The 27,811-nt window shown below is 39.7% G+C and overlaps 2 protein-coding genes across 2 annotated transcripts; one reads left to right on the top strand and one right to left on the bottom strand.

The window, feature by feature from the left end:
* Positions 1-3,715: 3,715 nt before the first annotated feature.
* Positions 3,716-6,665, bottom strand: uchl1 (ubiquitin carboxyl-terminal esterase L1 (ubiquitin thiolesterase)). Its single transcript, XM_056256953.1, has 9 exons — positions 6,521-6,665; positions 6,396-6,407; positions 5,910-6,038; positions 5,477-5,612; positions 5,069-5,154; positions 4,460-4,507; positions 4,287-4,356; positions 4,115-4,173; positions 3,716-4,001 (listed from the first exon to the last, which is right to left on the bottom strand). Exons 1-9 carry the CDS (start codon positions 6,551-6,553, stop codon positions 3,918-3,920), a joined length of 657 nt encoding a protein of 218 aa, XP_056112928.1. The 5' UTR covers positions 6,554-6,665; the 3' UTR covers positions 3,716-3,917.
* An 11,970-nt stretch (positions 6,666-18,635) lies between these two features.
* anxa5b (annexin A5b) lies at positions 18,636-27,079 on the top strand. Its single transcript, XM_056256952.1, has 13 exons — positions 18,636-18,661; positions 18,816-18,856; positions 23,009-23,093; positions 23,415-23,509; positions 23,654-23,767; positions 23,900-23,990; positions 24,173-24,252; positions 24,709-24,759; positions 24,973-25,066; positions 25,144-25,239; positions 25,529-25,587; positions 25,884-26,006; positions 26,101-27,079. The coding sequence occupies exons 2-13, from the start codon at positions 18,854-18,856 to the stop codon at positions 26,161-26,163; spliced, it is 954 nt and encodes a 317-aa protein (XP_056112927.1). The 5' UTR covers positions 18,636-18,661; positions 18,816-18,853; the 3' UTR covers positions 26,164-27,079.
* Positions 27,080-27,811: the final 732 nt, after the last annotated feature.

Genomic DNA, 27,811 nt, shown 5'->3' on the forward strand with positions numbered 1-27,811 from the left:
AACAATCAAGTATAAAGTATAATAAAAAGCGCTATATAAATAAAGGTGACTTGACTTGAAAACTAAGCGAATATTTAATTACTACAATAGTAATTTCCCTAGAAATGACATCTAAAGTGGAAAACATTGGTGAAACGTACATGTACATGTCACAAACTGACCACCAACCTCAACTTTCAGACGCTATCTTTATTTTTTTAGCACTACTATCAAAGAATAGAAAGCGCAGGATTGTGGGATATCAAAGGCATTGAAGGATACTGAGACATGAAGTGAAGCTAACATTGGATTTGGACGTGCCTTGATACCTTCCTACCTTGGAATGCATCTTCCGAAGGCAGCATTTTTCAGTTTTCGGACGCAGCCTTTGTCTGTACATCTAGATGGCTGCGTACTTGTCACTCTGAGTATCTGTTGACATCAGTAATGACAGGTAAGAGACATTCGACACTTTACTGTTAGATGTTTTCCTCACTGATGTAGATTGATTATTTCACCTCTAATCTTTTCCTAATCTACAGTAGCTTTCTAATAAACCTATACTTGTATACAATGACCGTTGGTGAAACCCAAAACAAGGGTTGCCCATGCTATGGTTGTTTAATTTTTATTGTATTCAGTTCTGTACAGCACTTTGGTCAGCCTTGGTTGTTTTTAAATGTGCTTTATAAATAAATATTGTATTGTATTGTATTGGTGAATTGCTTATGTTCCTCTATTGCAAGTTGCTTTGGATAAAAGCACCTGCTAAATGTATAAATGAAATGTACATGTATTGTACTACACACTTAGACAAGTTTGCTGTTCTAAATTATTTGACACTCTATTCATAACTGGTAGGTCTTGGCCCTGAAAATAGGTTGTAGTTCAATATCATGTTAAAAACTGTGTTGAATCCAGAATTTATGAGTCAAAAGCAGACCACTCTTTTATCTGGCCTTCTGCAAATCAAGCTCACAGACATTACAGAGATTAAAGCTGCAGTCTGTTTTCCTCTTTGTCGCCACCTCTGTTCGAAATCTGCAATTGCAGTTATTCGTGGAATTATCAATTTTACGCGGGTTGTGCCTCGGCACGGCACAGAGCGGATGAATCCAATGTTTTGAGGAGAATGTGCGGCTGTGAGTCACCATGCCAGTGTGGATGTGGATACTGTCATTCGGAATCACGGATTCTACTTTTTGGAAGTATGACCAACATAAGATTTTTCACCAGAAAATGTCATCTGAACAAGTAAGTAACATCCACTTTTGTTCTGACCAACTAAGGGAAAAAAAGCATTGAAAAAAAAATCTAACGATCGCTTATCATATCACATCAAACCGTGCAAATTATACTTTGTTCTCAAATTGTTAATGTTAACAACGTCAGCATTGCGTGACTACATTTAATGCCCTTCCGATACTATCCTTGTTTTCGCATGGGCCCGGTTGCTGTCTCTTTTTTTTTGTAACCACTCCAAAGTCCGAACGAAGTCTTTTGCATTTTACAACGGGTGAATCTCCAGTTGTCACTGGTGATTGTCGTTTGAACCTTTCTGGATCCGCCATCAAATTGATAAGTTTAATTATATCAAGTGCTGTGAGAAAAGGCTATAAATCTCCACCTCCAACATCCTCACACGCAATATAGCCTACTAGCCGAGACTCCTTCTTAATGTGTACAGATGTGACGTAATGACGCAAAGACATGCTCGACTTTCCCGCGGAAATCCACCAGTACCACTGGGATTAAAAACATTATTACAAGCTTACCGGTTTGAATCGAGCTAAGGCAAGCAGAGAGTTTTGAACACTGGCTGGTTATGTACTTGCTCAAAAAATTAGTTTTTAATCGGAATTCAGCTTTAAATAGTTCATTCAAAAAGTAAAATCACATCATGTACTCACCCTCATGTCATTCCAACCCTATATGACTTTATTTCTTCTGATGAACACAAATTTTGAAGAATGTTTCAACCATGTATTCAAATGCTTCAAAACAAAATTGAGACCACAGTGCACATAATATGGACAGGGGGAAAAACAATAAGTTCTTGCCTTTTGTCTTGACGTATATTGCATATATTAAAATACAGTCAGACATTAGAAATGAAACCCAAAACAAGGACAACTTGAATAAAATGTATATTTTTATTATTTTCTCACCTATGCAACAACATACTGAATGATTATATTTTTGAGCCTCTGATGCTGTTTTTTCCACATTGTGATTGTTTTAGTTTACTTTCACTTTAGTGTTTTGTAGTTTAAATTTTTCAGTATATTTTGTTTTTATTTTAGTTTTAATAAGGATTTGTTTTGATTATTAATGCACAAATTCGTTACTGAGCATCTGCTTTATTAAGCTCTGCTTTATGAAGTTTAGATTACTGAACCTGTTATAAATTGTAATTGTTGTATTTAAAACATTTTCACTGTTCTACTTAATATATACATGATCATGTGGCTAAATTTAGAAACTATTTCAGAAGTTATTTACCACACACATACAAGCATTTAAGCTTAAGTTAAATTGCCTTCAAAAATTAACTTAAGTTCATTTTATTTCAATTTGATTGACTGAACGCTGTTACAAGTGTGCTGATAATGCTGGTGTTGTTGCCACTGTCACAAGACTGTGATCTTCTGCCGGGAACATCAGGCCAATCTGCTACTGTCTAGGTGGTTTGTCTTCGTCTGGCATCACAGCTGAGATCCACTGGGGTAACCCTACCAGTAGTTCTGAAGTACCAGTGGCATAGCTCTCAGCATCACTGATGCACACAAGCCCTTACAGCACGTCAAGCTGCAAACCATGTGAGGGACCCTAACCTAACCTAAATGTTTAATAGCAACCGCATATCAACCAACCACTCATAATGTCCTGACAACCACTTAGCAATGCACAAAAAAACCACAACGAAAAGTCCAGCAAACGCACAGCAAAAGCATGTCAACAGACAGGAAACCACCCAAAACATCCTGGCAACCACATAGCAATGCATTAAAACAGCTTAAAACAACCCACTCTAGGAGGATCTAACAACACAGTCAAGAAAAGCATCCTAAAAATCTCACTGCAGTGTGCTAAAAATGCACAATGGCTAAGTCAAAAGAAGAGAAGATATCATCGCCCTTCACAAACAAGGAACAGAATACAAAAAGATAGAGAAGGCACTACATGTTCCTAGAGACACCATTTTTGAAAGCATAGTTCACAAGTTCAAAGTTAAAGGAACAGTGGTTACACTACCTGGACGGGTCAGAAAAAAGACGACATCAATGGCTGCAACCAGATTTCTGAAAAGGCAGGTTTAGAAAAACTGTAAAAGACCTGCTGCAAGACTTGGTGGCAACAGGCACTGAGATTTCAGCTTGCACAGTAAGGCGAGTACTTAACGCATGCGGTTTCCATGCCAGAACTCCAAGAACGTACACCACTACAACCCAAAAGCGTTCAAAATCATATAAATAACCCACAGAAGTTTTGGGATTCTGTTCTGGGGAGCAAAGTTAAACTGTTAATTAGTGATGTCAGATAGTTCCAGCATGTAATGACAAACAATACTACACACAGAAGCAGAATACCCTTCTCGGTCTTCTATTTATTTTGCACATACGCCTCCAAGCTTATTAGTGAACATCACATTTCTGCTAAATTTTGCCCCACTCCAAAAAGTGCCCAAAAACATTAGAACTTGAACTAAAGGTACATCAACAAAAGCCAATTAACACTGATGTGTACAGAGAGCATAGTTGTAGATTGATTCAAGAGACAAAACTAAATAATAAATAGGAAATTACATTAATTCACAGTCAGACAGGCAGTTTGTGTAGCATGTATGAAGGGATGGTACAGGATTGGTTTCTGTGCTCTGTATAGTAAAGTGGTTGAAGGGTTTTGCTCATGGTTCAAGCTTAGTGGTCCGTTTCCTCTCAGGCCTTGCAGAGAGCCACTGCAGAGAAACGCACCTCCCCTTTCTCCCGCTCAGTAAACTCACGGCACACCCTTGCTGCATCCTAGAGAGATTAAGTCAGTTATTCAGTCACGGGAAAATGACTCATTGTTTTAGATGCTCTAAATCTACGGTTTTGACCGTAATGACAGTTCATAAGAGAGAATGTGTCCTTACCATGACAAAGCTTTCTGGTTTTGTAGGTCCATGACTCACAGGTCCATCAATTCTGCCATCTGATGTGACAAAACACCCACTTTTTCATCTCAGACTTTTTAAAAGGAGTTTATACTTAAAGTCATTGGCCAATGAAACAGACACTACACCACAATACATGTCATCCACTTACCCAGCTCATAAAGCTGACCATTTACATTGACAAATGTAATGAAATGGAAGTTGACTTCGTCTGCCTCTGGCTGTTATGATAAGAGAGATGGAAAAGTAATTTTTTTTTTAAATTACTTAGTACTTGTATCTGTAACTAGTATATGTGCTATATTGCCAGTTGTTTTGTCTTACCCGACACTCTCCTTCATTAGCAACTGCATCATGAGTTTCCTGGATGTCCTGAATAAAATTGTAACTAGATTAACTTAATTTTAAAAACACAACTCAAGCCTGAATGCATTTTAATTAAAGTCAGCATGAAACGGAAGTTGCGATAGACTTTTCTTCCCTATTGTGGCGTATATCCGAGTGAAACTCGGTTGTGGTTTGTCATTGCGGTGATCTCACGAGAGTGACAGATTGTCCGACACTCACACCAGAACACACATTATCAGAGAGAAGAGATGTTGCAAGAGGGAGTGGAAGTTATTTTGATTCATAATTACAAGGGCACATGAATTGATCAAATAAAGTGTACAGGTAAATGCTTTATAATAAATACTGCAATATTCCATAAATAAGATTGGTCCATTTTGATTTCATGGTGACTTTAAACAAAAAAAAAAACATGGAAAATATAGTACAATAGTACCATCTACTGGTGGTATTGAATACTGCACAAAAATTAAAATAGTCACATGAACTGTGACATTTCAGATGTTAATCTTTGTTTTTGGCAAAGATTGTGGCAAATCAAATCACATTTTGTGTGGCTCAACTTTTAATGAATGCATACAATACCTTATTTTGTTCAAGTTCTTTGGCTCTTTCTGCAGCAGACATCTCGGAGGTGGCTTTGAGAAACTTCTTCAGTGTAGAGTTGTTGTCTATAGATGGTAGAAAGAAGAAGAAAAAAAAGTCAAGTCTTGAATTAGCCTCTTTCCCTAACAACCTAAACTGCATACAAAGACAGTCAGATCATGGTTAGAGGATTTATAATTTTTATAAACTGTTTTAGCTTTAATGATGCACATGAAATTTGATTAACCTGGTTTCTAAACATCTTTGGATTGATTTATTTAGCCAGTCAAATTTTCAAAAGATAAATTAAATGTAATATTTTTTAAATCAACAAGGCCATCAGCTTTATTCTGCATCAATAAGCATCTTGTGTATGAGCAGATGTTCATGGCACATGTCTCCACTGACCAAAATCAATACTGTCCTGGTTGTTGGCCACAGCATGTACCAATCCCACAGTTCCACAGGAGTTGACCACAGTTTGTTTCAGAAAATAAACACGTTTAGTATCTTCAACAGACTGTTTGGAACGAAAGTCCTCATGCTAAAAGAAAGAAGAGGATGTGGGTTAAAAAGTTATAAGTTAATGATTCATTCTATGAATGTTAAATTAATGTTAAATTAACTAACATTATGTTAAATAAATTAATAAGTTAAATTAATGTTAAATGTTAACTTAACAACTTTCATTTCTTTCCTATAATAAAACTATTAAGATAGAACTACACAAATTGTCTTAAGGATTACAGGCATACTTGTCACGTGAGAAATGACCACGCCCGCGTTTAATGTAATGCATTGTGTGCATCATGTGCGTGCGTGCGTCCGTACGTAGGCCTACCTGTTGCGTTAAAGGGAAGAGCAGCATCATGGCACAGCAGGGTGATGGCACCCCTGACAAAGACTCATCTTCCAGACCCAAAACATCCACAAAACGCCAACTCGAGCCCACACCCAACTTACTCAATACCTAGATACAGAAAAAAGGTTAACAAAAAAAAACACACACACAACGCGCGAGACCCGTTATTTCAGGATAAAATAAAGCGGTCTGAAATATTCCAAGTTTGTAATTTTGTAAAATTTCATTGGATTTCATCGTCAATTGTTTATAAACGACAATCTGAATCGTGGTATTATGCAAAATTACAAATTATTGCGTAAAGCATGCATTTACAAATTCTGCGCGTTATTGTTTTCGTGCATATGTGATGTGTGTAAGCCCACGCCCTTTCATTTCAGATTCGGGTCCATGATAGTTCAGCTCCAGACGCCACAGACAGTCTCATCATCATCATCATCTCATCTTATGACTCAGCGAACGTACCTTATTCAGCATCTGAAACCAATACAAAGGCACAAATATGTCGGCCACAATCATACCAGAGAAAGCGAAAGCATGCACGACAAACAGATTGGCTAGCGTGGCTAAATCATGACATAGCGTTAAACCTCCGGGTTTATTTCCATCGGTTTCCACTCCATGATCGCAGACGTTCGTGAGTGTCACTCCTCAAGAGTTCTGAAAGGCGTCGCTCGAGAAAACACAAACCCTACTGAGGGAGCACGAGGATCATATATGCGACCGGTCATATTCCATTTACACAGACCGGAGGGGTGTCCGCTCAGATACACGTGCTATTTATGTACTACTGGCACACATATTTACACCGGTAGTGAAACTTTTCTGTATATTTAGTGTGTCTTTAAAAAGGCAACGCCACACGGAAGAGAGAAAAACGGAAAAAAGTTGGTTCAGATTCTCCAGCAATAGGTCCGTCCGCCATCGGTCGATTCTGGAAGCTACCAGTGTTTTCCAGCTCTGATTAATCATTTGATTAAAACCAGAAACAATTAGATTTTACTGTAGATTATTTTAAAAAGTGGACAAATGTATTAGGTGCACTTATGACTCAAGCTGCGTAAATCAGAACCAAAAGACTATAATTTTTAACTCTGCTCTATTCACAAAACTCCTTACTTTGACCTGAGTGGATCAGCTGAAATAACAACTGATGACTTGCACTTTCTGATGTGTTTTAAATATGTCAATTTGAAGTGGGTTTATAGGCCTACATACCTGCCAACTTTTGAGTTTTGCTCGGCGTGAGATTTGTTGACGGGGGGGGGGGGTGGTAGAGACGATTGAGATTTGTTGGGGGGGGGGGAGGAAACGAGTGAGATTTGTTGACGGGGGGGGGGGGTGAGGGGGGGCGTCGGTCTCGCTCGCGCAAGGTCTCTCGCTCGCTCTACGCGGTTTGGAGCACAATCTCTGTCTCGCATGCACGCTCGCTCTAGATAACGGGAGATTTTTAACGAATTTGCGGTATAACTAGTCGATCACGAGTGGCTCAACAGGTAGATATATAGATAAACTCATCTTCCAGGCATTTGACCGCCCGGGTTGACACTTCAGCGTGAGAAATCGGGAGTGTGGCGTGTGAGCGTGTGAAACCAATCAAATGCGGGTGTCTCACGGCCAATGCGTGAGAGTTGGCAGCTATGGGCCTATAGCCTACTGTCAAGCATGTTTTTGTCTATGAAATTCAGTTTACACACTCAAGACATGATGTTTTATAAACAAGGTTCGGGAGGAGCACGTTCAAATAAATCATTCCAATCAACTCGTCACCAAACTATTACATGTCTACCCAGCACGAGAGGAAGCATATATAAATATCCACTGTCAACTCACCTAACATTCCTTGACAGTTTCAGCATCCCTCCACCACCCCGACTCCTCACTCCTGGCTCATTCTTCCACAGTCAGGAACGGGGAAGTACTATGGGTTCGGGCCGCATACCGAGCCCGGAGCCCTCTCCTCGGACAGCACGCCAAATATGCATTTATTCTATCTGACTTATTTGTAAGTGTGAACTCGTGAAATGAATACTGAGTAGGCCTATGAGTTACATAATTAATAAAGGCTGTATGTGTGTGAGTATGCCTATTTGAGATGACAAGAAGGTTCTCTGACTGACTGTCGAAAAACCATGTTTACATATGGTGGCATCATAATGTTGCCCCTTTTAATTTTAGTAGTTTGTCCAAAAATGTATATTCTGGCTATTTGCTCACCCTCATATTGTTCGAAACCCATATGATTTTATTTCTTTAGTGGACAGGAAAAGATGACTTTTTAAAAAAATATCCTACCCTCTCTTGAAAGAGAATGAGGACTGAATGACAAAAAAGACAAAAGAACATCATAAAAGCATAAACTTGTTTGAGTTGCGATCAAAATTATTTAACTCCCGGAGACTGTAAGCTTTTCTAAAGATACTGAGTTTTGTTTTTTGCTTTTAAAATGCATCTGTAAGAGTTTAGTGGCAAATTGTATTTAAGTAGGACTTTTTGTAATACAACAAAAATATTCAACACTGCTGTTTTAAATCACTTATTTGTATGATATGGTACAAAATTGTGTTAAAACTCAATGAAGCCTTTGGAAACTCTATAACAAAACTGAATTTGCTTGACTGAATGCTTGACTTAACTGAATTGTGCTGTTACACTTACATGCATTTAGCCCACGCATGAGCTAAAGCTGAGTAGCAAATATGGCCAAGTCAAAAGAGCTCTCACAAAAGCTATAGAGAACAATATGTTTTATTACATTAGAAAGTCTATGGCTACAAGAAGATTGCCAAAACACTAAGGGGCGGTTTCCCGGACAGGGTTTAAATTAAGCCAGGAGTAGGCCTTAATCTAGAATAGTTAATCGTGTCTTAAAAAATGGCTTTCTGTAACACAGATTAAGTACCGATTAGTTGCACCTGGACTAAGGAGTCCTGAACCAGATTAATTTAAAACCAACTGTGCTAATCTGAATTAGCATGACAGAGGTTGCCTATAAACCATGGAATGAACCAAGAAAATCTTAAAATTGCATGTAACTGCAAATCCAAGTAAAACAATGGCATCTGAAAAAATTACTGAACAAGAGACAATTATTTATAAGCAAGTAAACATAAACTGCACACATCAGCTGTGGAATAAAATAAAATAAATGCCTGGAAATCTGTTTGTAATTATATATATATGAATTCTATAAATGTGTGTGTGTGTGTGTGTGTGTGTGTGTGTGTGTGTGTGTGTGTGTGTGTGTGTGTGTGTGTGTGTGTGTGTGTGTGTGTGTGTGTGTGTGTGTGTGTGTGTGTGTGTGTGTGTGTGTGTGTGTGTGTGTGTAATCAACCATGTACAACTAACTAATCAATGTTGTTCATTAACAATTAATGGTTTTCATTTCAAAATGAAGTATTAAATTAATCCTACAAATAATGCTTCTTGATTATTCCTGTGATTTACATAGCAAACTTAAAAAAACTGTTTTGTACACATATGGTTTTCAATGTTGGTACTCTAGACTTGAAGCAACACTTCAACACTTTTATTCAGGTTCATTCGGTCTTTGTCGGTTGTTGTTGTTGTTATCAATGTGAATGTTAGCACATGTTGAGTTTATGCTGTGTTTCTCATGGATCTTCAACGCGTCTACCTGCCTGTACCATTTTGTTTAATTTTTATTAAGTAAACGTTTGTATTGGACTTCTGCCTATTGATTCATCCTTCAACCAGCACCACAACCCTGACAAGAGCAATATTAACAAGATTTTTGTATCTTGCTAAATAAAAATGCATAACATGTCACTTTATTTAAAAAATTTCTCTCCCAATTCAGACCTGTGCAAAGCATGATGGGAAATGAAAGTTATATATGACTGGATTACTAGATTGAAACATGTTTCAAAATGAAAACATCAAGTGAAGTCAAAGAGTGACCATTTCAAGTCAGTTTAAAGGGTTAGTTCACCCAAAAATGAAAATTATGTCATTAATGACTCACCCTCATGTCGTTCCAAGCCCGTAAAACCTCCGTTCATCTTCGGAACATAGTTTAAGATATTTTAGATTTAGTCCGAGAGATTTCTGTCCCTCCATTGAAAATGTATGTATGGTATAATACTGCCCTTGTCCAGAAAGGAAATAGAGACATCATCAAAGTAGTCCATGTGACATCAGTGGGTTAGTTAGAATGTTTTGAAGCATCGAAAATACATTTTGGTCCAAAAATAACAAAAACTATGACTTTATTCAGCATTGTATTCTCTTTTGGTTCTGTTGTCAATCCGCGTTCAGTGATGCTGATGACGTAAGACGCTGACGTGTTATCTGGTGCGAAAGAGCTTCGTTTACAGTCTGAGGGAGACGCACGCTGTAAAGAAAACAATCTTCGCAAACATGTCTAAGGATTTCGACACGGAGGAAGACTTGCATTTTTTTGCCCAGCCATATTTATTTGAGCCCGAATACACGGACGCACCAGATCCACGTCAGCAGCGTCTTACGTCATCAGCGTCACTGCGGACTCGTGAACGCGGATCCACAACAGAACCGGAAGACAATACAATGCTGAATAAAGTCGTAGTTTTTGTTATTTTTGGACCTAAATATATTTTCGATGCTTCAAAACATTCTAACTAACCCACTGATGTCACATGGACTACTTTGATGATTTCCTTTCTGGACAAGGACAGTATACCGTACATACATTTTCAAAGGAGGGACAGAAATCTCTCGAACTAAATCTAAAATATCTAGACTGTGTTCTGAAGATGAACGGAGGTCTTACGGGCTTGGGACGTCAGGTATACAGTCATTAATGACATAATTTTCATTTGTGGGTGAACTAACCCTTTGAATCAATCACATTTGAACTAGAAACCCAATACAATGGTGTTAAAACAAAATGAAATGTTTGAATAAAGTGAACAGCATAATATATATATATATATATATATATCCAAGTAATACATGTGTCTTCTTTGAAACACAATGCTAATCTGAAGTTAAACCTGCCTGGTTGGTTTAATTTAAGCCTCAATTTAAGCCTAGCTTTATAGTCTTCCTCCAGGAAATCAGTTTATTAAACTCTGGACTAAACTAAATCTAGGACTCTTTAAAGCCATGACAGAGAAAGCAGATTTCTGTTAATCTAGTTTAAAGGGCCATTTTGGTCCAGGATAGGCTTAATCTCTGTCCGGGAAACCGCCCCTAAAAGTACAGACACAGCTGGCAGTCTTATTCCTAAGTTTAAATTGTGTTGTACCAGAAAACCTTTGAGGGTGTTGAAGAAAAAGCACAATATCATTAAGGGGAATAAAATGTTTGATCAGAGCAACTGAGAAAAACCCTTAATTTACTGCTAAAGACTTACAAGAGGACCTGATGAAAGGAGGGAAAAAACATTTCAATGCAGATTATATAAGAAGAACACTAGACAAGCATGGCCTTCATGTTGGTACATCTTGCTGAATACCACTCTTGACCAAGAAGAACACAAATGGCCGACTTGAATATGCTAAAATTAATTTAGATAGACCTGTGGAGTTCTGGAAGAATGTTTGATGGAGTGATGTGACCAAAATGGAACTTTTTGGACCCATGGATCAGCGTTATGTCTGGTGCAAAAAAAGGCAAAGCTCATGAGCAGAAGTACACCTTCTCTATGGTCAAAATTGGAGATGGTCCAGTCTTGTTGGGAGTGCTTTGCTGTTCCAGGAAGTGGAAATCTTGACTGTATGAAGGACATCATGAATTCTTTAGAGTATCAAGCCATTTTGAAAAAGATGGTGATTTCTTCGGCACAGAGACTGAAACTTGATGATCAATGGACTTTACTGCAGGACAGCCATCCCAAAATATACATCCAAATCTACTTAAGCTTGGTCCAAGGATCAATCGTAGGATGTTATTGTCACGGTTGATGAATTCACTGACTGTTCCTTGCGCTGTGTTTATGTGTGTGTATGTGCACGTGTGTGGGCGTGGTCGCTGATTATCCTCCCGGAGAATCGGCGACAGGTGATACTCGTTTCCGTGCCTATTTATACTCACCTCATGCGTCTTGTGTTTGTCAGATCGTTGTTTGTGGATGTGTCTAGCCTGTTCCAGTTCCTTGGGTCCCAGTCTGTTTCTTCGTTGGATGTTCGCCTCGTTTCATCGTCATCGTGTCTCGTCTTCACGGAGGATTCGCTACACACTGACCGTGCACCTCTGAGTTGCTCACGCAAGCCTGCGTTGCCAACGCTTCTGTTCCTGCACTGTTTCCATTGTTTCTGTGAGTTCGTGAGATCGACTACATCAGACTGAGACTTTGGTCCGGTTATCTTCCTTCACGTTTCTGAGGCTGGCTTATCTTATTGTTCAATAAAGACCAGTTTTACTTGCACTTGTCTCCTCTGTTCACTATCCGTAACAGAACGATCTGACCGTCATGGAGGCAGCAAGTACATCCGAACTCGCGGATTATCTCTCTCACAACTCGGCGCGGATGGATCAGCAGGAGGAGAATCTCACCACCACAAGTCGCGCAGTTCAAGCGTTGGTAACGCAGGTGTCTGGGCTCACCCAGCAAATCCAACAACTAGCCATGCCCACTGCGCCAAACCCACCGCCGCCCCCACCCCCCGCTCCTCCCGCACCTAACCGTCCACACGAGCCCCGTTTACCGACGCCGGAGAACTATTCGGGTGAGCCTAACTACTGCAGAGCCTTTTTAATCAAATGCTCTATGTTTTTTGCCCTACAGCCCCAGACATTTTGTACGGAACAGTCGAAGGTGGTGTTCGTACTTACCCTGCTGTCCGGGCGTGCGGCTCTGTGGGGGACGGCGGTGTGGGAGAGTCAACGAACATGCTGTTCCTCGTTCGCGGCACTCTCGGAAGAGATGAGGAGGGTATTCGACCGAGCAGTCGCAGGGAGAGAAGCGTCTCGTCGGCTCGTGGACCTCACTCAGGGAGAAGGATCTGTCGCTGAGTATTCCATTGAGTTTCGTACCCTTGCCGCAGAGTGTCGCTGGAACGAGGAGGCGCAGTGGGATGTCTTCCTGCATGGGCTGGCTGACCGCATCCAACGCGAGATTTACTCCCTGGATCTACCCGCAAGTCTCAACGGATTGATTGACCTGGCTCTGCAAGTGGACGCTCGCCTGCATCGTCTGGAGCAGCGCAACCGTACTATTCCGATTCCCAGAGATTATGGATTCCACCAAACAAGTGGTCGTGATGCGGTCAGCCCCGTCAACGATCCGGAGCCCATGCAGGTGGGTCGAGCCCGGCTCTCCCGGGAGGAGAGGGAGAGAAGGAGATCCCGGGGATTATGCCTCTATTGCGGAGGTTCGGGGCACTTCATCAATAACTGCCCCGTAAAAGAGCGAGCCCGGCAGTAGAGAAGAGGATTCTGTCGGGCGGGGTCTCCATCCAGAAACCCTCTTCCACCCTCCTTCCGGTGAGATTGCAGTGGGCAACTCAGACTCATCACTGCCAAGCCCTAATCGACTCCGGAGCGGAAGGTAACTTTATGGACTACACCCTAGCACACAAACTTCAGATACCCACCATACCCCTCACCAACAAGATCTCTGTCAACGCACTCAATGGACAAGAATTACCCACAATATCTTACTCCACCGTTCAGTTAACACTCATCACTTCCGGCAATCATTCCGAAGAATTGTCTTTTCTGCTCCTTGGCTCCCCTACCATCCCCATTGTCCTCGGTCATCCCTGGCTCGTGCAGCATAACCCCAGGGTTAACTGGGGACATAACTCCATTTCTGCCTGGAGTACTGAGTGTTATGCGTCTTGTTTAATGTCTGCTGGTTCGTCTCTGTCCAGTTCTGTCTTGCAGGAGGAGCCGGTGAATTTGTCAAACGTGCCCGCTGAGTACCTCGACCTGAAGGAAGTGTTCAGTAAGTCCAGAGCTGCTTCTCTTCCTCCGCATCGTCCCTATGACTGTGCTATAGATCTTCTGCCAGGTAAGTCTCCGCCTAAGGGCAAGTTATACTCTCTTTCCATTCCCGAGAGGGAGGCCATGGAGAAATACATTTCTGATTCTCTGACATCCAAGTTCATTCGACCTTCCTCTTCTCCAGCGGGGGCGGGGTTCTTTTTTGTGGGGAAGAAGGACGGTTCCCTGCGACCGTGTATTGATTACCGGGGGCTGAACAACATCACGGTAAAGAATACCTATCCTTTGCCGTTGATGTCTTCAGCCTTCGAGCGGTTGCAGGGAGCCTCGGTCTTCACTAAATTGGATCTACGTAATGCTTATCATTTGGTCCGCATCAGGAAGGGAGATGAATGGAAAACCGCTTTTAACACCCCCAGGGGGCATTTTGAATATTTGGTCATGCCCTTCGGGCTGTCCAACTCCCCAGCGGTTTTTCAGGCACTCGTCAATGATGTGCTGAGAGACATGGTAGACCAGTTCATATGTCTACCTGGATGACATATAGATTTTTTCTTCGTCTCTCCAGGAACACGTTCAGCACGTCAGACGAGTGCTTCAGAGGTTGTTAGAGAATGGGCTTTTTGTCAAGGCGGAGAAATGCGCTTTTCATGCACAGTCTGTTCCTTTCCTTGGTCACATCGTCTCGTCTGAGGGAATGCGTATGGACCCCGACAAGATTAAGGCCGTGGTGGATTGGCCAAGTCCAGATTCCCGTAAGGCCCTACTGAGGTTTCTGGGGTTTGCCAATTTTTACCGACGTTTCATTCGTAATTTCGGCCAACTAGCCGCGCCTCTGACAGCCTTGACCTCCCCCAGGACGACGTTCAGGTGGTCCGATGCAGCCGAGGCTGCATTCGCTAACCTAAAGAGCCGCTTTGTTTCCGCTCCCATTTTGATAGCCCCTGATCCATCACGTCAGTTCGTGGTGGAGGTCGATGTGTCAGAGGTGGGGGTAGGTGCGGTACTCTCCCAACGCTCTCCCTCAGACGACAAGGTGCACCCTTGCGCGTTTTTTTCTCATCGCTTGTCGCCTACCGAACGTAACTATGACATTGGTAACAGGGAGTTGTTGGCGGTCAAGCTTGCGTTGGAGGAATGGCGACATTGGTTAGAGGGGTCTGGGGTACCTTTCATAGTCTGGACTGACCACAAGAATCTGGAATACATTCAATCCGCTAAAAGACTCAACTCCAGGCAGGCTCGGTGGGCCCTTTTTTTCGGTCGTTTTGATTTTACTCTCTCGTACCGCCCGGGTTCCAAAAACATCAAACCCGATTCTTTATCTCGTATTTTTGATCCATCCGCACGCCCGTCTACTCCCGAGTGCATTTTACCCGAGACTCTATTCATCTCCACACTCACATGGGAGGTCGAATCGAAGGTCAAGACGGCCTTAGAAGGGGTAACGCCTCCGCCCGGAGGCCCAGCGAATCTATTATTTGTGCCGGAGGGGTTGCGGTCCGACGTTATCCGGTGGGGTCATTGTTCTAACGTAGCATGCCACCCAGGAGTAAACCGCACTAACTTTCTGGTCAAGCAACGATTCTGGTGGCCGTTGATGGCTCGCGACATTCGAGATTTTGTTTTGGCTTGTTCGGTCTGTGCCACTGGTAAGACTTCCAATCGACCCCCAGATGGGTTACTCCAACCGCTGTCTGTCCCTTCGAGACCCTGGTCCCATATTTCGCTAGATTTTATCACCGCCCTTCCGCCCTCTCAAGGTAAGACGGTTGTTTTGACCGTAGTGGACCGGTTCTCGAAGGCGGCTCATTTCTTTCCCTTGGCCAAATTACCATCTGCCAAGGAGACAGCGGTGACTGTCATTGATCACGTCTTTCGTCTACATGGCCTCACGACGGACGTGGTCTCTGACAGGGGGCCCCAATTTGTGTCCAAATTCTGGCAGGAATTTTGTAAATTACTGGGGGCCACTGTCAGTCTGTCCTCGGGTTACCACCCCCAGAGCAATGGTCAGACCGAGAGAGCCAACCAAGATTTGGAGAGAATGTTGCGATGTGTGGTATCCAAGAATCCTTCCTCCTGGGGTCAACAGCTTTCTATGGTGGAGTACGCACACAACTCGTTGCCAGTGTCATCTACGGGCCTATCACCGTTTGAGTGTAGTTTAGGGTACCAGCCACCTATTTTTCCCAGCCTGGAATCCGAGGTCGCGGTTCCCTCCGCTCACGCCTTCGTCCAGAGGTGTTACCGTACATGGACCAGAGCCCGTGAGACTCAGCTCCAGGTAAGGGCACGCACCAAGGTTAAGGCCGATCGCCACCGGTCAAGACCTCCCGTCTACGTCGTCGGTTCCAAAGTGTGGCTTTCTACCAAGAATATTCCTCTCCGTTCCGTGTCGAATAAATTAGCTCCTAAATTCATTGGCCCGTTTCCTGTCACCAAAGTCATTAGTCCGGTGACAGTCCGACTCAAACTGCATCCTGCGTACAGGAGAATTCATCCCGTGTTCCATATATCCAAATTAAAGCCAAATTAAAGCCCGTATTTTATTCTCCCATTAATCCGCCGGTCCCGGTTCCTCCACCGCCGCGACTCGTAGATGGGGAACCTACTTATTCGGTAAATCGTGTTCTGGACTCAAGGCGGAGGGGACACGGATTTCAGTATCTGGTGGACTGGGAAGGTTACGGTCCGGAGGAGAGAAGTTGGGTCCCCTGCTAGGAACATCCTGGATCAGTCCCTTATTGATGATTACAATCAACAGGTAGGTTCTCCTGGGAGCTCCAGGAGGCGCTCCTAGGGGGAGGGGTACTGTCACGGTTGATGAATTCACTGACTGTTCCTTGCGCTGTGTTTATGTGTGTGTGTGTGTGTATGTGCACGTGTGTGGGCGTGGTCGCTGATTATCCTCCCGGAGAATCGGCGACAGGTGATACTCGTTTCCGTGCCTATTTATACTCACCTCATGCGTCTTGTGTTTTTCAGATCGTTGTTTGTGGATGTGTCTAGCCTGTTCCAGTTCCTTGGGTCCCAGTCTGTTTCTTCGTTGGATGTTCGCCTCGTTTCATCGTCATCGTGTCTCGTCTTCACGGAGGATTCGCTACACACTGACCGTGCACCTCTGAGTTGCTCGCGCAAGCCTGCGTTGCCAACGCTTCTGTTCCTGCACTGTTTCCATTGTTTCTGTGAGTTCGTGAGATCGACTACATCAGACTGAGACTTTGGTCCGGTTATCTTCCTTCACGTTTCTGAGGCTGGCTTATCTTATTGTTCAATAAAGACCAGTTTTACTTGCACTTGTCTCCTCTGTTCACTATCCGTAACAGTTATTGAGTGTCCTGTACAGTCTAAATCTCCTTGAAAATATTTGGTGGAATTTGAAAAAAGCAGTGGTAACGTGAAAACCAAAGATTATCAGTGGTCTGGAAGCTTTTTCAAGTGAGGAATGGGCCAAGATTGCAGTAGAGAGGTGACAGAAGCTTCTAAGCACTTACAGGCAGCATTTATTGGAGGTTATAAAGAATAAATGTTTCTGCACAAATTGGACTTTTGGGGGTTGAATAATTTTGTGCATGAATGTTTAGAGCCAATTTTTTTTTTTATCAACTTTACTTTTTTAGAATCACTCAAATGTGCAATAAACATTCTAATAGTTTACTGATCCCTTTGTCAAATTGTTTTCATAAAATGTTGTTCTCGGCAGCAAAATGTCTTGCAGGTCAAGGGGGTTTTGAATCATTTTATATTCCAAGCTTTAAGAAGTGATGTATTCACTGAAAATCTCAACAACATGCCCAGGCCAGTAGTGGTGAAAGGTGGGGGCCCACAACAATTTTTTAAATGTACAGGGCCCAAAGCAATGATCTATTCCCAATGATTTACAGTTTCATCTCATAAAGCATATGGACAAGTGTTAAATGCTACTTTTATGATGCTTTTTTTTGTGTGTGTCCTTTTTCAAGCTTGAAAGCTCCAATCCCCCATTTACTGTAATTGCATGTAATTGTCTATTAAAATAGTGATTTTGGCACAGTATGCCTAACCTAAAAAAATTAATTAAAAAAAAACTGCATCAACATTAATAATAATAATAAATCCAGAACAATAATGTCAGTCAAGCAATAAAAGATTTCAGGTGAATTAACATTACATGTGCACACTGTACTGTGATTACAGACAATTTCATCTAAAGTGATGGTAAAAACAGGAGGATTTTTTTTTAACGGTTACAAAAAGGTTGTATGTTTTAATTCCTTTCCCTATAACACAATGCAGTTGCAATTGGCCATGGGATTGAAATTTGATCAGCGTGTCTTTAATGCATCCATGTGGAAATCAACAATGAGTTACTTTCCAAATAAAAGGTTAGATTATTGTAATGTGACACCCATCTTTGTTTGTTTGATTAGTCTTAATATGTTGCTTGGCAAATAGTTTTTCTCTGTTTGTCTTATTATAGACATACAGTAAGAGCACCTGGACGTTTGTTGACCAGCAGGGTGGGACCATCATCACATCAGATTTCACAAACCATATAGCCTCATGTCCTGGATGGCAAAAGTTGATGTTTATAAGTTTGTTTGATGAATGCTTACATTCTATGTAATGCCTGCTCCAAATGTGATTCGTTGCTTTCGTGTGCCCAGATATGTTGAAATATAAGAAGAAAGCAAAAACACCACTACCCATAAGTCCCAGCGATTTTTTTTTTTTTTTTTTGCCAGGGTGTGGTTCAACACATCGTAGTGAAGTTTAATCCTCCTACTTCTTCATTCCTCATTCCTGCTGCTTCGGTCTGTACTGCAGTCATCTGCTTTTAAACTGAAACTCTTCTCTCGGTAAGTGACTGCAAAGGCAGGACCTACCTGTCTGCAAACATTACCAACATTTTTCTTAAACACTGCTTTTAATTATTTCATAATCACATTATGTATTTGAGAATGTTTAAATTTTAAATTTGTTACTGAACTATTTTGTCGTTTATTTCTTTAGATTCGAGCACTTTGAAGTAGGCTACGTAAATCTCAAACATGGTAAGTGTTATAATAAAGTGTTATATGTAATAAAAGTCTATAACATTTGTAGCACATACGCTATTAAGTTTCAACGCCTTTATTTCTGAAGATATTCAATATTCTGTTGAGAATGGTATAAACTTCCGAAAGTTCATGTGTCGACGCCCATCCATTTAAGTCCATTTAATCGTGTTGTAGCCTATTGCTACTTACAGAGTAAAACGATGCTTCCTCATTGCCCAACAATATAGGCGACACATTTTGGGAGTAAGTTGTTTTTTGGAAACCGTAGCCTATTTAACTATCTACTACAACTTTTTCCCCCCACAAACAAGTGATGTTAGAAAGAAACAAAATTGTTGTAAACCGTAAACGAGTGCAACTATGACTCATTCGCGTGGGCTAAACGACCCAATGGGCGTTCTTTCTGTCTCTCAGTTTCTCCACTCTTCTATCCTCTCTCCTCTGTTTCCTAATTCAGCTGTGTTAAAGTAAACCGATAGATTGTTTCCTACGACGTGGAGCATAATAATAATATTTCATAAACTCAGTAATGTAGGCCTAATGTTTAGATTCTATGTTATTATCTTGGTTTTTGAACATCATACCTTACAATATGAATATAACCAGAATAAGGGATAGTTCACTGAAAATGTTGTCATTACTTACCCTCATGTTATTCCAAACCTGTATGAGTTTATTTCTTCTGTTGAACACAAAATAAGATGTTTTAAAAAAAATGTTGGTAGGCTACATGACAGTTGACAGAACCTATTGAATTCCATAGTAGGAAAAAAAAATACTATGGAAGTCAGTGGGTGCAGTGAACTGTCTGTTCATTTTTTAAATATTGGTATTTTATGTTCAACAGAAGAAAGAAACTCATACATGTTTGGAACAACACAATAACAACATTTTCATTTTTGGGTGAATCCCTTTAATACCAGGTATGCACACAGTGACAGCTGCAGTTGCTTTGTAAATTATTTATTTCCAGCTGTTAAAAGGGGACTAGAAACACTCGGGCTCTAGATGCTGTTGGTAAATTAATACTGCTATCGTTTTGTTGTGTTTTTATTCCGCTGTAACCTTTAAATCATTCTACAACATTTCCATAACCTATACAATCATAAATTGCCCTTACCTGCAGGTTAAAGATGCTAGAAATTGTTTCAGGGTCCTCGGCGGTGTCCGATCCAGTTCAGTCCTGGGTCCGTTTCACTGGGCGTTTGCTTAGTATTACTATCTAACTACAACAAAGTAAAGATACTTTTTGGGAAAAAATCTCTCTGAGACTTGTTTTGAACGTTTTTCGAATCACCAAAATTGGTTTCGTTTTACTTAAAAAAGTTTCAGCATAATACAAAGACAAATAATTCAAAAAGAAGAAAAAAAAACAGAAATGCGTATAGGTCTTCACCCGAATTGTGGCCCCGAACAACAGAACAAAACCTGAGGGGCCTCGTTCTTTCTTTTTAAACTATGATAATGGTCAAAGAGGCAGGCATGTCCAGCCGTTGAGTCTATTCAGAGAGATCAAAGGAAACCACAAACACCTTAGTTGCAAAGCAAGCTTGTATCATGCTTCTAGCGATTCAAGCCTCTCTTGCAAGCATGATATTTCACAATTAGGACATTTAAATTGACTCTCTGACATAAACCCCCTCACAAAATAAGTAATCTTTTATGTCATTTTTCCATCTGCCTGATGATCCTGATCATTTGCTTGCCCCGCTAGATCAGCTCGTCCCGGGGAAGATGGGTCCTTGCCTGTCTTCTTCCTCTAATCCGTTTTCTTAGCTTTATGAAGTTCTCTGGCGTGGTCTTTCTGGAGTCGTTCAACTAAAAGATCTATATTTCAATTTTATCAGTTACCTTTGCTTTGAGACATGTAAATCATTTAGTAGAGGTTCCATTTGTAGAGGTTCCACTTTGAGGGATTTAACAGAAGAATTCATATTTGCGTCTCCTGGCAACACAACAGTTTGCATATATTTGGATGTCAAATCTGTTTGTTCACTCTATTGTATGGAGAGAGGCTAAGTAACATGACACTGACAGCACACTGAGTCTTGAGTACTGGGACAAAAAAAGGCCACAGAACTGAAAAAAATAAGAAATATTTATGTTTAAGCAATTGGAATAATCCGTTTAACAATTTAGGAGGTATACAGCTATATTTTGATGCAATGCCCATCTTATATGTTGTAAAAGGTTTCATTTAAATTAACATTCACTTCAATGAATGCAAACTGCAGAATGGTTTCCACCTGACTTTCAGCTCCATCTATTGAATTGTCACCACAGTCATATGGAATCTCGTTTACAAAAGAAAATCATATTTTGCACATCACTTATGTATTAAATGCAGTACCCATTATGTGAAATTAAAATGGTTTGAAATTTGAAACTAAATAAAGTAAAAATATCTTAAGTTATGTTATCGTGGTTGTGAAATGGAAAACATCAGCAACATAACTAAAATGTAAAAAAAAAAAAAAATCAGACAATTTTGATATTTCACCTGAAAATAATTTCAGGTGAAATGTCAAAAAGGGAACTTTCAGGGTGAAGGCAGATTGACACATTTTGTGATTAATATCTGAGCGTTGACCAAGTAGGGACAGTTGTGTCAGGAAAGATTGCTATCCCATGTCTCATGAATCTGCAAGTTCTTCCTGAAATGCTTGTTTTGCACAGAATAAATCTGTAACGCTAACGCATGATGTTACTATCACACATCGGTAGGAATCTCTTGTGTTTAGAGCTGGAGCTCCACATTCTTAGATAACCACAGAAAGCATTCAAGCCTGTGTTATTCAGCACATTCCTTTATTCCATTAACAATATGGCTCGAGACGAACAATACATATCCTCTCCGAAACAACAAAATGTAATTTGCGTTTATCTAATAAAAAAAGCTGTGAGTAGTAATTGGCAATACTTATAAAAACAGCTGTGTGGTAGACAGCAGCTGATTTAGACTTGCCAGTTTATACATAATAAGCATGGTCACACTGCTTATTGGATAATGTCTGGGGACTTAACTGCTTTTGACCTCATATCCTTGGCGCATACTGTCTATGGCTGCATCCACAATTACATATTCTGAATAACAAATGACTTCATGACCACTAAAAAGTATGTTTTATATAATATGAATATGAAGTTTAAATGTAATCTGGATGTACTACAATCGTCATGTGACCTACCAGTGACAGTTGCGTTGCTTCACTGCCATTGTATGCGCTCTTCAGAATCTCACCGGAAGTAGTAAGTCATACGGGTACTTTTGTATGAATACTGTGAATTCGGACATGCTACTCTTTTCACATACTGATTTTGTATGTATGTTGTTTGTATATATGAAGTATGATATTTCAGGAGGCAGCCTATGTCTTGTAGGATTAAATGGGGGTAAAACAATAGCTACATAGAAGAAAAGCCATAATAAATTGATTTGCAGTATGTTCTGAGCTTCCACTGATACAGTGAGGTTTAGAAAAAGGCTTTAGAGTGTAATTGTGTGACTTGTTTTGTCAGTAGTGTGGTTGTCACCCTGGGGGCTTAACTGAGATATGAACAAACCAGTGTGCCTGTGTCTGTGCTTGTATATTTTCCTGTGACTTCTTTGACCCACAAACAGACACGGTTGGAGTGTTGTCTTTTAAGTTTGTTATGTAAACTATTTAAAAAGTATGTGATTTATCCAAAAGATCACGTGATCGGCAAGATCTTTGGTTACATCAGTTGATGTTTAAATACCGTTTCTGGAATCTTGCATAACTTCCTCAATTTGAGTGGGCAATAACATCTGTCTTAGGTCACAAACATAATACAGATATTAACTTTACTTTTTGAATGTCAAATTAATTTATATATTGTGGTATTGTATGAATCATTTGTATGTCCACATCCAGTATTCTGGTGTCATTCCCCTGCCTCCCCCACACACTTACTCATAGAAGATTTGTGGTAGATGCTCAAAGTTTCCAAGTGGAAAACCACTGCATGTAAAAGTTAAATGCACAGCTTCTTAAAGAGACAGACCTTCGGCTGCAGAGGAAATGTGGGTGTGGTCATGATTCATAGATTACTGAAGTCCCTGAAGTGAAATAAATACAGAAAAGAGAACATGCAACTAAAATGTTGTGTTTCTAATTGTTTTAGGCTGGCAGAGGAACAGTGAAGCCCAACAGTGGATTCAATGCTAATAATGATGCTGAGGTTCTCTACAAGGCCATGAAAGGAATTGGTGAGTTTGACTAACATATTAAATGCCAATTTGACACTTTAAAAATCAGTACACCTTCAAATGAATGACTATAAAGGAATAACATAGTATTATATCTATAGAACCAGTATAACTGCCAATTATAATCTGTAATGCGGAAAAAGCATTTGTATTTAGACATTAATTAATACGTTTTGCTTGTTTAATCAATTTATTTGTTTCTCATAAATGAATAATCAGAGAATGTTGCGTCCGGGTTAAAGAGAAAGGTATCAGTCTTCTCATTATGTCGAAGAATAAAGTAATGGTAATCAACATATTATTATTGTTATTATTACTCAGGCACCGATGAGGATGCTATTATCAAGCTGGTGACAGCACGCAGTAATGCACAGCGCCAAGAAATCAAAGCTGCATTCAAAACTCTGCATGGAAAGGTAACATCATTAACATAAATTATATTTAAAATTTAAAATAGCACTTACGGTGTTTTATTTGAATATATGCTGGTTAGATAAATATATATTTATATTTAAAATCTTAAGAATATTCATTTATTTTTTCTGTCCATCTCTGTTCAGGATTTGGTGGATAATTTGAAGTCCGAGCTCACTGGGAAGTTGGAGTCTCTGATAGTAGCTCTGATGACTCCTCCCATCATGTTTGATGTCACATCTCTGCGGAATGCTATTAAGGTACATATCAATAATTTTAGGAATTCTAATATTCGTAATTGTTGACATTAACACATGCAAAATACACTGTCATACAACAATTTCATTATATTTTATAGAGAGATGTATATCTGTACCTTGCATTTGTTTTAGGGAGCAGGCACAGATGAGAAAGTGTTGATTGAGATCTTGGCATCTAGATCAGCCAATGAAGTCAATGAGATCAAAAGTTTATACAAGCAAGGTAACTGTGTTTGTGTGGGTTATGTATTATACGTCTTTGACTTTTTAGTATTCTTGTTCTTAGTTATTTATACTTTTATTATACATATTATTTTATTAATTTTTAATAATTGCCAGTTGTGCTATATGTGCTGTTGAATGCCACTCTCTTTAGTCTTGATGATGTCTATATGTGCATTATAGAGCATAAAAATGAACTGGAGAAAGATGTGACTGGTGACACTGGAGGTCATTTCGAGAGGATGCTGGTTGTTTTGCTACAAGTACGCAGTCTATTAAAAATCTTTTAAAAATTAACAATAATTTATCTGTTTATGAAAATAATTATTATAAAGTAAGACTGGAAATTCAACCCACTGTAAAAAGCCGTAGACTTAGAGGGATAGTTCACCCAAAAATGACAATTCTGTCATCATTTACTCAACTTCAATTTGTTCAAAACCTGTATGAATTTCTTTATTTTGCTGAAGACAAAAGAAGATATTTTGAAGAATGTTGGTAACCAAACGGTTGATGGACCCCATTGACTTCCATAGTGGGAAAAAAATATAATCTTTTGTGTTCAGCAAAATAAAGAAATTCATACAGGTTTTGAACAAATCGAAGGTGAGTTAATGTTGACAGAATTTTTCATTTTTGGGTGAATTATCCCTTTAAGTGTAGTTGTTTTGTCTTAGTATTACAATTAATTTATTTCCTATTAAATGATTTAACCATAGGCCAGCAGACAGCAGGGTGTACAAGAGAACCTCGTCCAAAGTGATGCTCAGGTAAGTTTGTTTCTGAAAGTTTTGTTGCTATTAAGTCTAGTGCAACTAAGAGTGTTTACACTAAAAACAGAAAAGATTTCCCTTTGCTCTTTTTTTGTGTACAGACAACAACATTGTAAAAACGATCCCGTGGTGAAATGCTGCCATCTAGTGCTTGTAGTGTGTGTTATCAGTTTGTCATTCATATGAAGTTTAAAAACTGTTTGTGTGTAGGCTCTGTTTGCCGCGGGAGAAAAGAAGTGTGGAACTGATGAAAGCCAGTTCATCACTACCCTGGGAAACCGTAGTAGTGCTCACCTTAGGAAAGGTCAGCTCAACACATGCAGAGAGTTAATGAAATTATGTTTGTTTTTGTATATTCATTCGTTTTCTGCTAATCTGCAGTGTTCGAGGAGTATAGAAAGCTCTCCGGGTATGAGATAGAGGAGAGCATCCAGAGAGAGACCTCAGGAACCCTCCAAGAAGTACTTCTGGCTGTTGGTAAGACACACACACACACTCACACAGACAGATATGGATCTCAATTAAGTTCCTATTAGAAAGTGCAAAATAACATTTACCTTTATAATTTTACTATAGAGGGGAAGTTAAAAAGTCTGGGTAGGGGCCATGCCTTACAGTTTGTCACTTTGTCTATAAAATCATATTATTTGGGGACAGAATAGTTCCTATAACTTAAGAATCGCCCATATACAGCACTCAGAATCATGGGTTTTTTCTCTCTGTGTGGCTGTTTTGTGTCTTAACACTCTCTTCTGTGTTTCATCAGTGAAGTGTGCCCGCAGTTTACCGGGGTATTTTGCGGAAAGCCTTCACAAAGCCATGAAGGTGAGTATGTATTTCAATATTTGTGAATAAGAATGATTCGGTTCTACAACACCACTTGTCTCTGGGTTGATCTTTGATTAGAACATTAAGGGGAAAAAAAAGTTCTAAAAAAGTGTTTGTAATTTTGTTTTGTGATTTTAGTTTATTATTACCGGTTTAGTTTTAATTATTTTAGTAAGTCAAGTTAAACTTAATGAAAAATGGTAACATATTTTTAAGGTAACAAAATTGTTTTAGTTACAATATTAACCTTCAAAGAACTTACTTGTTGCTGTAATTCTCGTTTCATCCTGTAGGGGGCAGGCACCGATGACCAGACATTGATCAGGATCATGGTTTCCCGCAGTGAGGTGGACATCCTGGATATACGTGTTGAATTCCGCAAGAAGTTTGCAACCTCCCTGCACAAAATGATTAATGTATGCTCATGCATGCGGGTGTAAACCTTCTAACATTTTCTTGTTCACCCAGATCAGTGAAACGTAAACTACTCATCTTTTTCTGTTACTGCAGGGTGATACCGCAGGTGACTACCGTAAAGCCCTTCTGCTCCTGTGTGGCGGTGATGATGCATAAGCCCTGCCGCCCTCTATGCCTGGGTCAGATTCCATGTCTCCCATCTCAGGGGCAGCTCTGTGGGACGAGGGCTCAGTCAGTCCCCTTCTGAACCCAATTCAGGACCAATTACAAAAGCATGACATTCCAAATCAATAGAAGGATCTCTTGTCCAACTTTTTAAACTGTGAAGATGCTCTGCATAGCACAGAATTACCTAATTCAAATGAGCGAATTTTAGCATTCATATTTCTTGAAATGTGTAAAAGATTTAGAGTAAGAAATAATTTTAGTAGAAGCTAAAAAAAAAAACATTCTCTTTACAATAATCAAAGAAAAATGTATAAACTTTCTCTGGTTGATTTGGCCTTAAAACTTGAAATCTGTTACAGAAAAAGAAAGTCCTACTCCTCTCTTTTGAAAGATGAAGATGCAAGCCTTTGAAAGTTTATTATGAAAATACTTATTAACCCTGCACTATTATAAAGAAGACCAAATATTCAGGTGTACTCAATGAAGCAATATTTTCTATGTATTCAACAATTTTTCACTTATTTATTGTTTGTATGCTCACTAACTAGCTTGACATGTCAGTTTATAGCACTATAGTATAACCACTAGTCTTATAATTGGCATTATTAGCAAGTTTAAGCTTTTTTTTGTCTATGTTTTAAACTTTAATTGTGGTAGTGAGTGGAGAGGTTCACTGAGAGGTTTATTTCATCAATGTAACACTTTTAGATTAAGCATACTGACAGTGATTAGCACAGTGTTGTAGAATTACCCACAGCAAATTAAGATTAGCAAAAGTTTGTCCTCTTTAAAGTTAACGATCATTAAAAGCTGAAGAAAATGGTGCTACTACTAAAATGTTTTAATATTTCATTGCCATAATGTTCACAATTAACACTCATGAAATAAAAGCAAACAGACAATCTCCTGTGTGACTGCCCACATGATGACAGCTGAGCTGTTTTGTCTAGTCATAATCTGCACGACCTACTGAAAAGGTTTTTTTTTTTATGCATTACACTCTGAAAAAAGGTACAAAAGTTGGCGCTGGGGCAGTGCCTTTTTCGAAAGATTCAACTTTGTACAAAAGGGTCAATATTAGTTTGGCCTATAAGGTACATTAGTACCTAAAGTGTACATTATTAGTACCCAAAAGGTACATTTTAGTATTTGAAAGGGGTTCCTCGCTGTGACCGCTCTTTAAACTTTTTTTTTTTCTGAGAGTGAATAATTCTGGTACAGCAATACTTTTTGAACTAGAAATAATAATAAATAATATCTGAGTTTATTAAACAATATCCAAAATGAAGTTAAGATTAAAACATGCTGTTCGGGTACACAAAATAGAGATTAAAAATAAATTGATGTTAAATTCAAATAGGCTAAAAACTTTTATTTGAGGCTGTAGGCTGCGTTGTAGCAGTGAAAATTTAACGTTTGTGGACGATTCAAGCATGAAAAAAATACTAATTTCATTGCTTATACCATGAATTAGTGTGCTTCAGTATTGTCCACAAGGAGGCGATATAGTCAAAAAAATGAGCTGACAGAATGCAGCCTACTGAGTAAAATAATAAAGGAATTAGAATATTAGATGATGAATGCTACCAGTTTGCGGCTATACATGTAGTTATTTAAAATTAACTGGTTTTATGAT

Source organism: Rhinichthys klamathensis, unplaced genomic scaffold (genome assembly GCF_029890125.1).
Source record: "Rhinichthys klamathensis goyatoka isolate OS25496 unplaced genomic scaffold, OSU_Roscu_1.1 h1tg000133l_1, whole genome shotgun sequence".
In the NCBI taxonomy this organism is placed as follows: domain Eukaryota; kingdom Metazoa; phylum Chordata; class Actinopteri; order Cypriniformes; family Leuciscidae; genus Rhinichthys; species Rhinichthys klamathensis.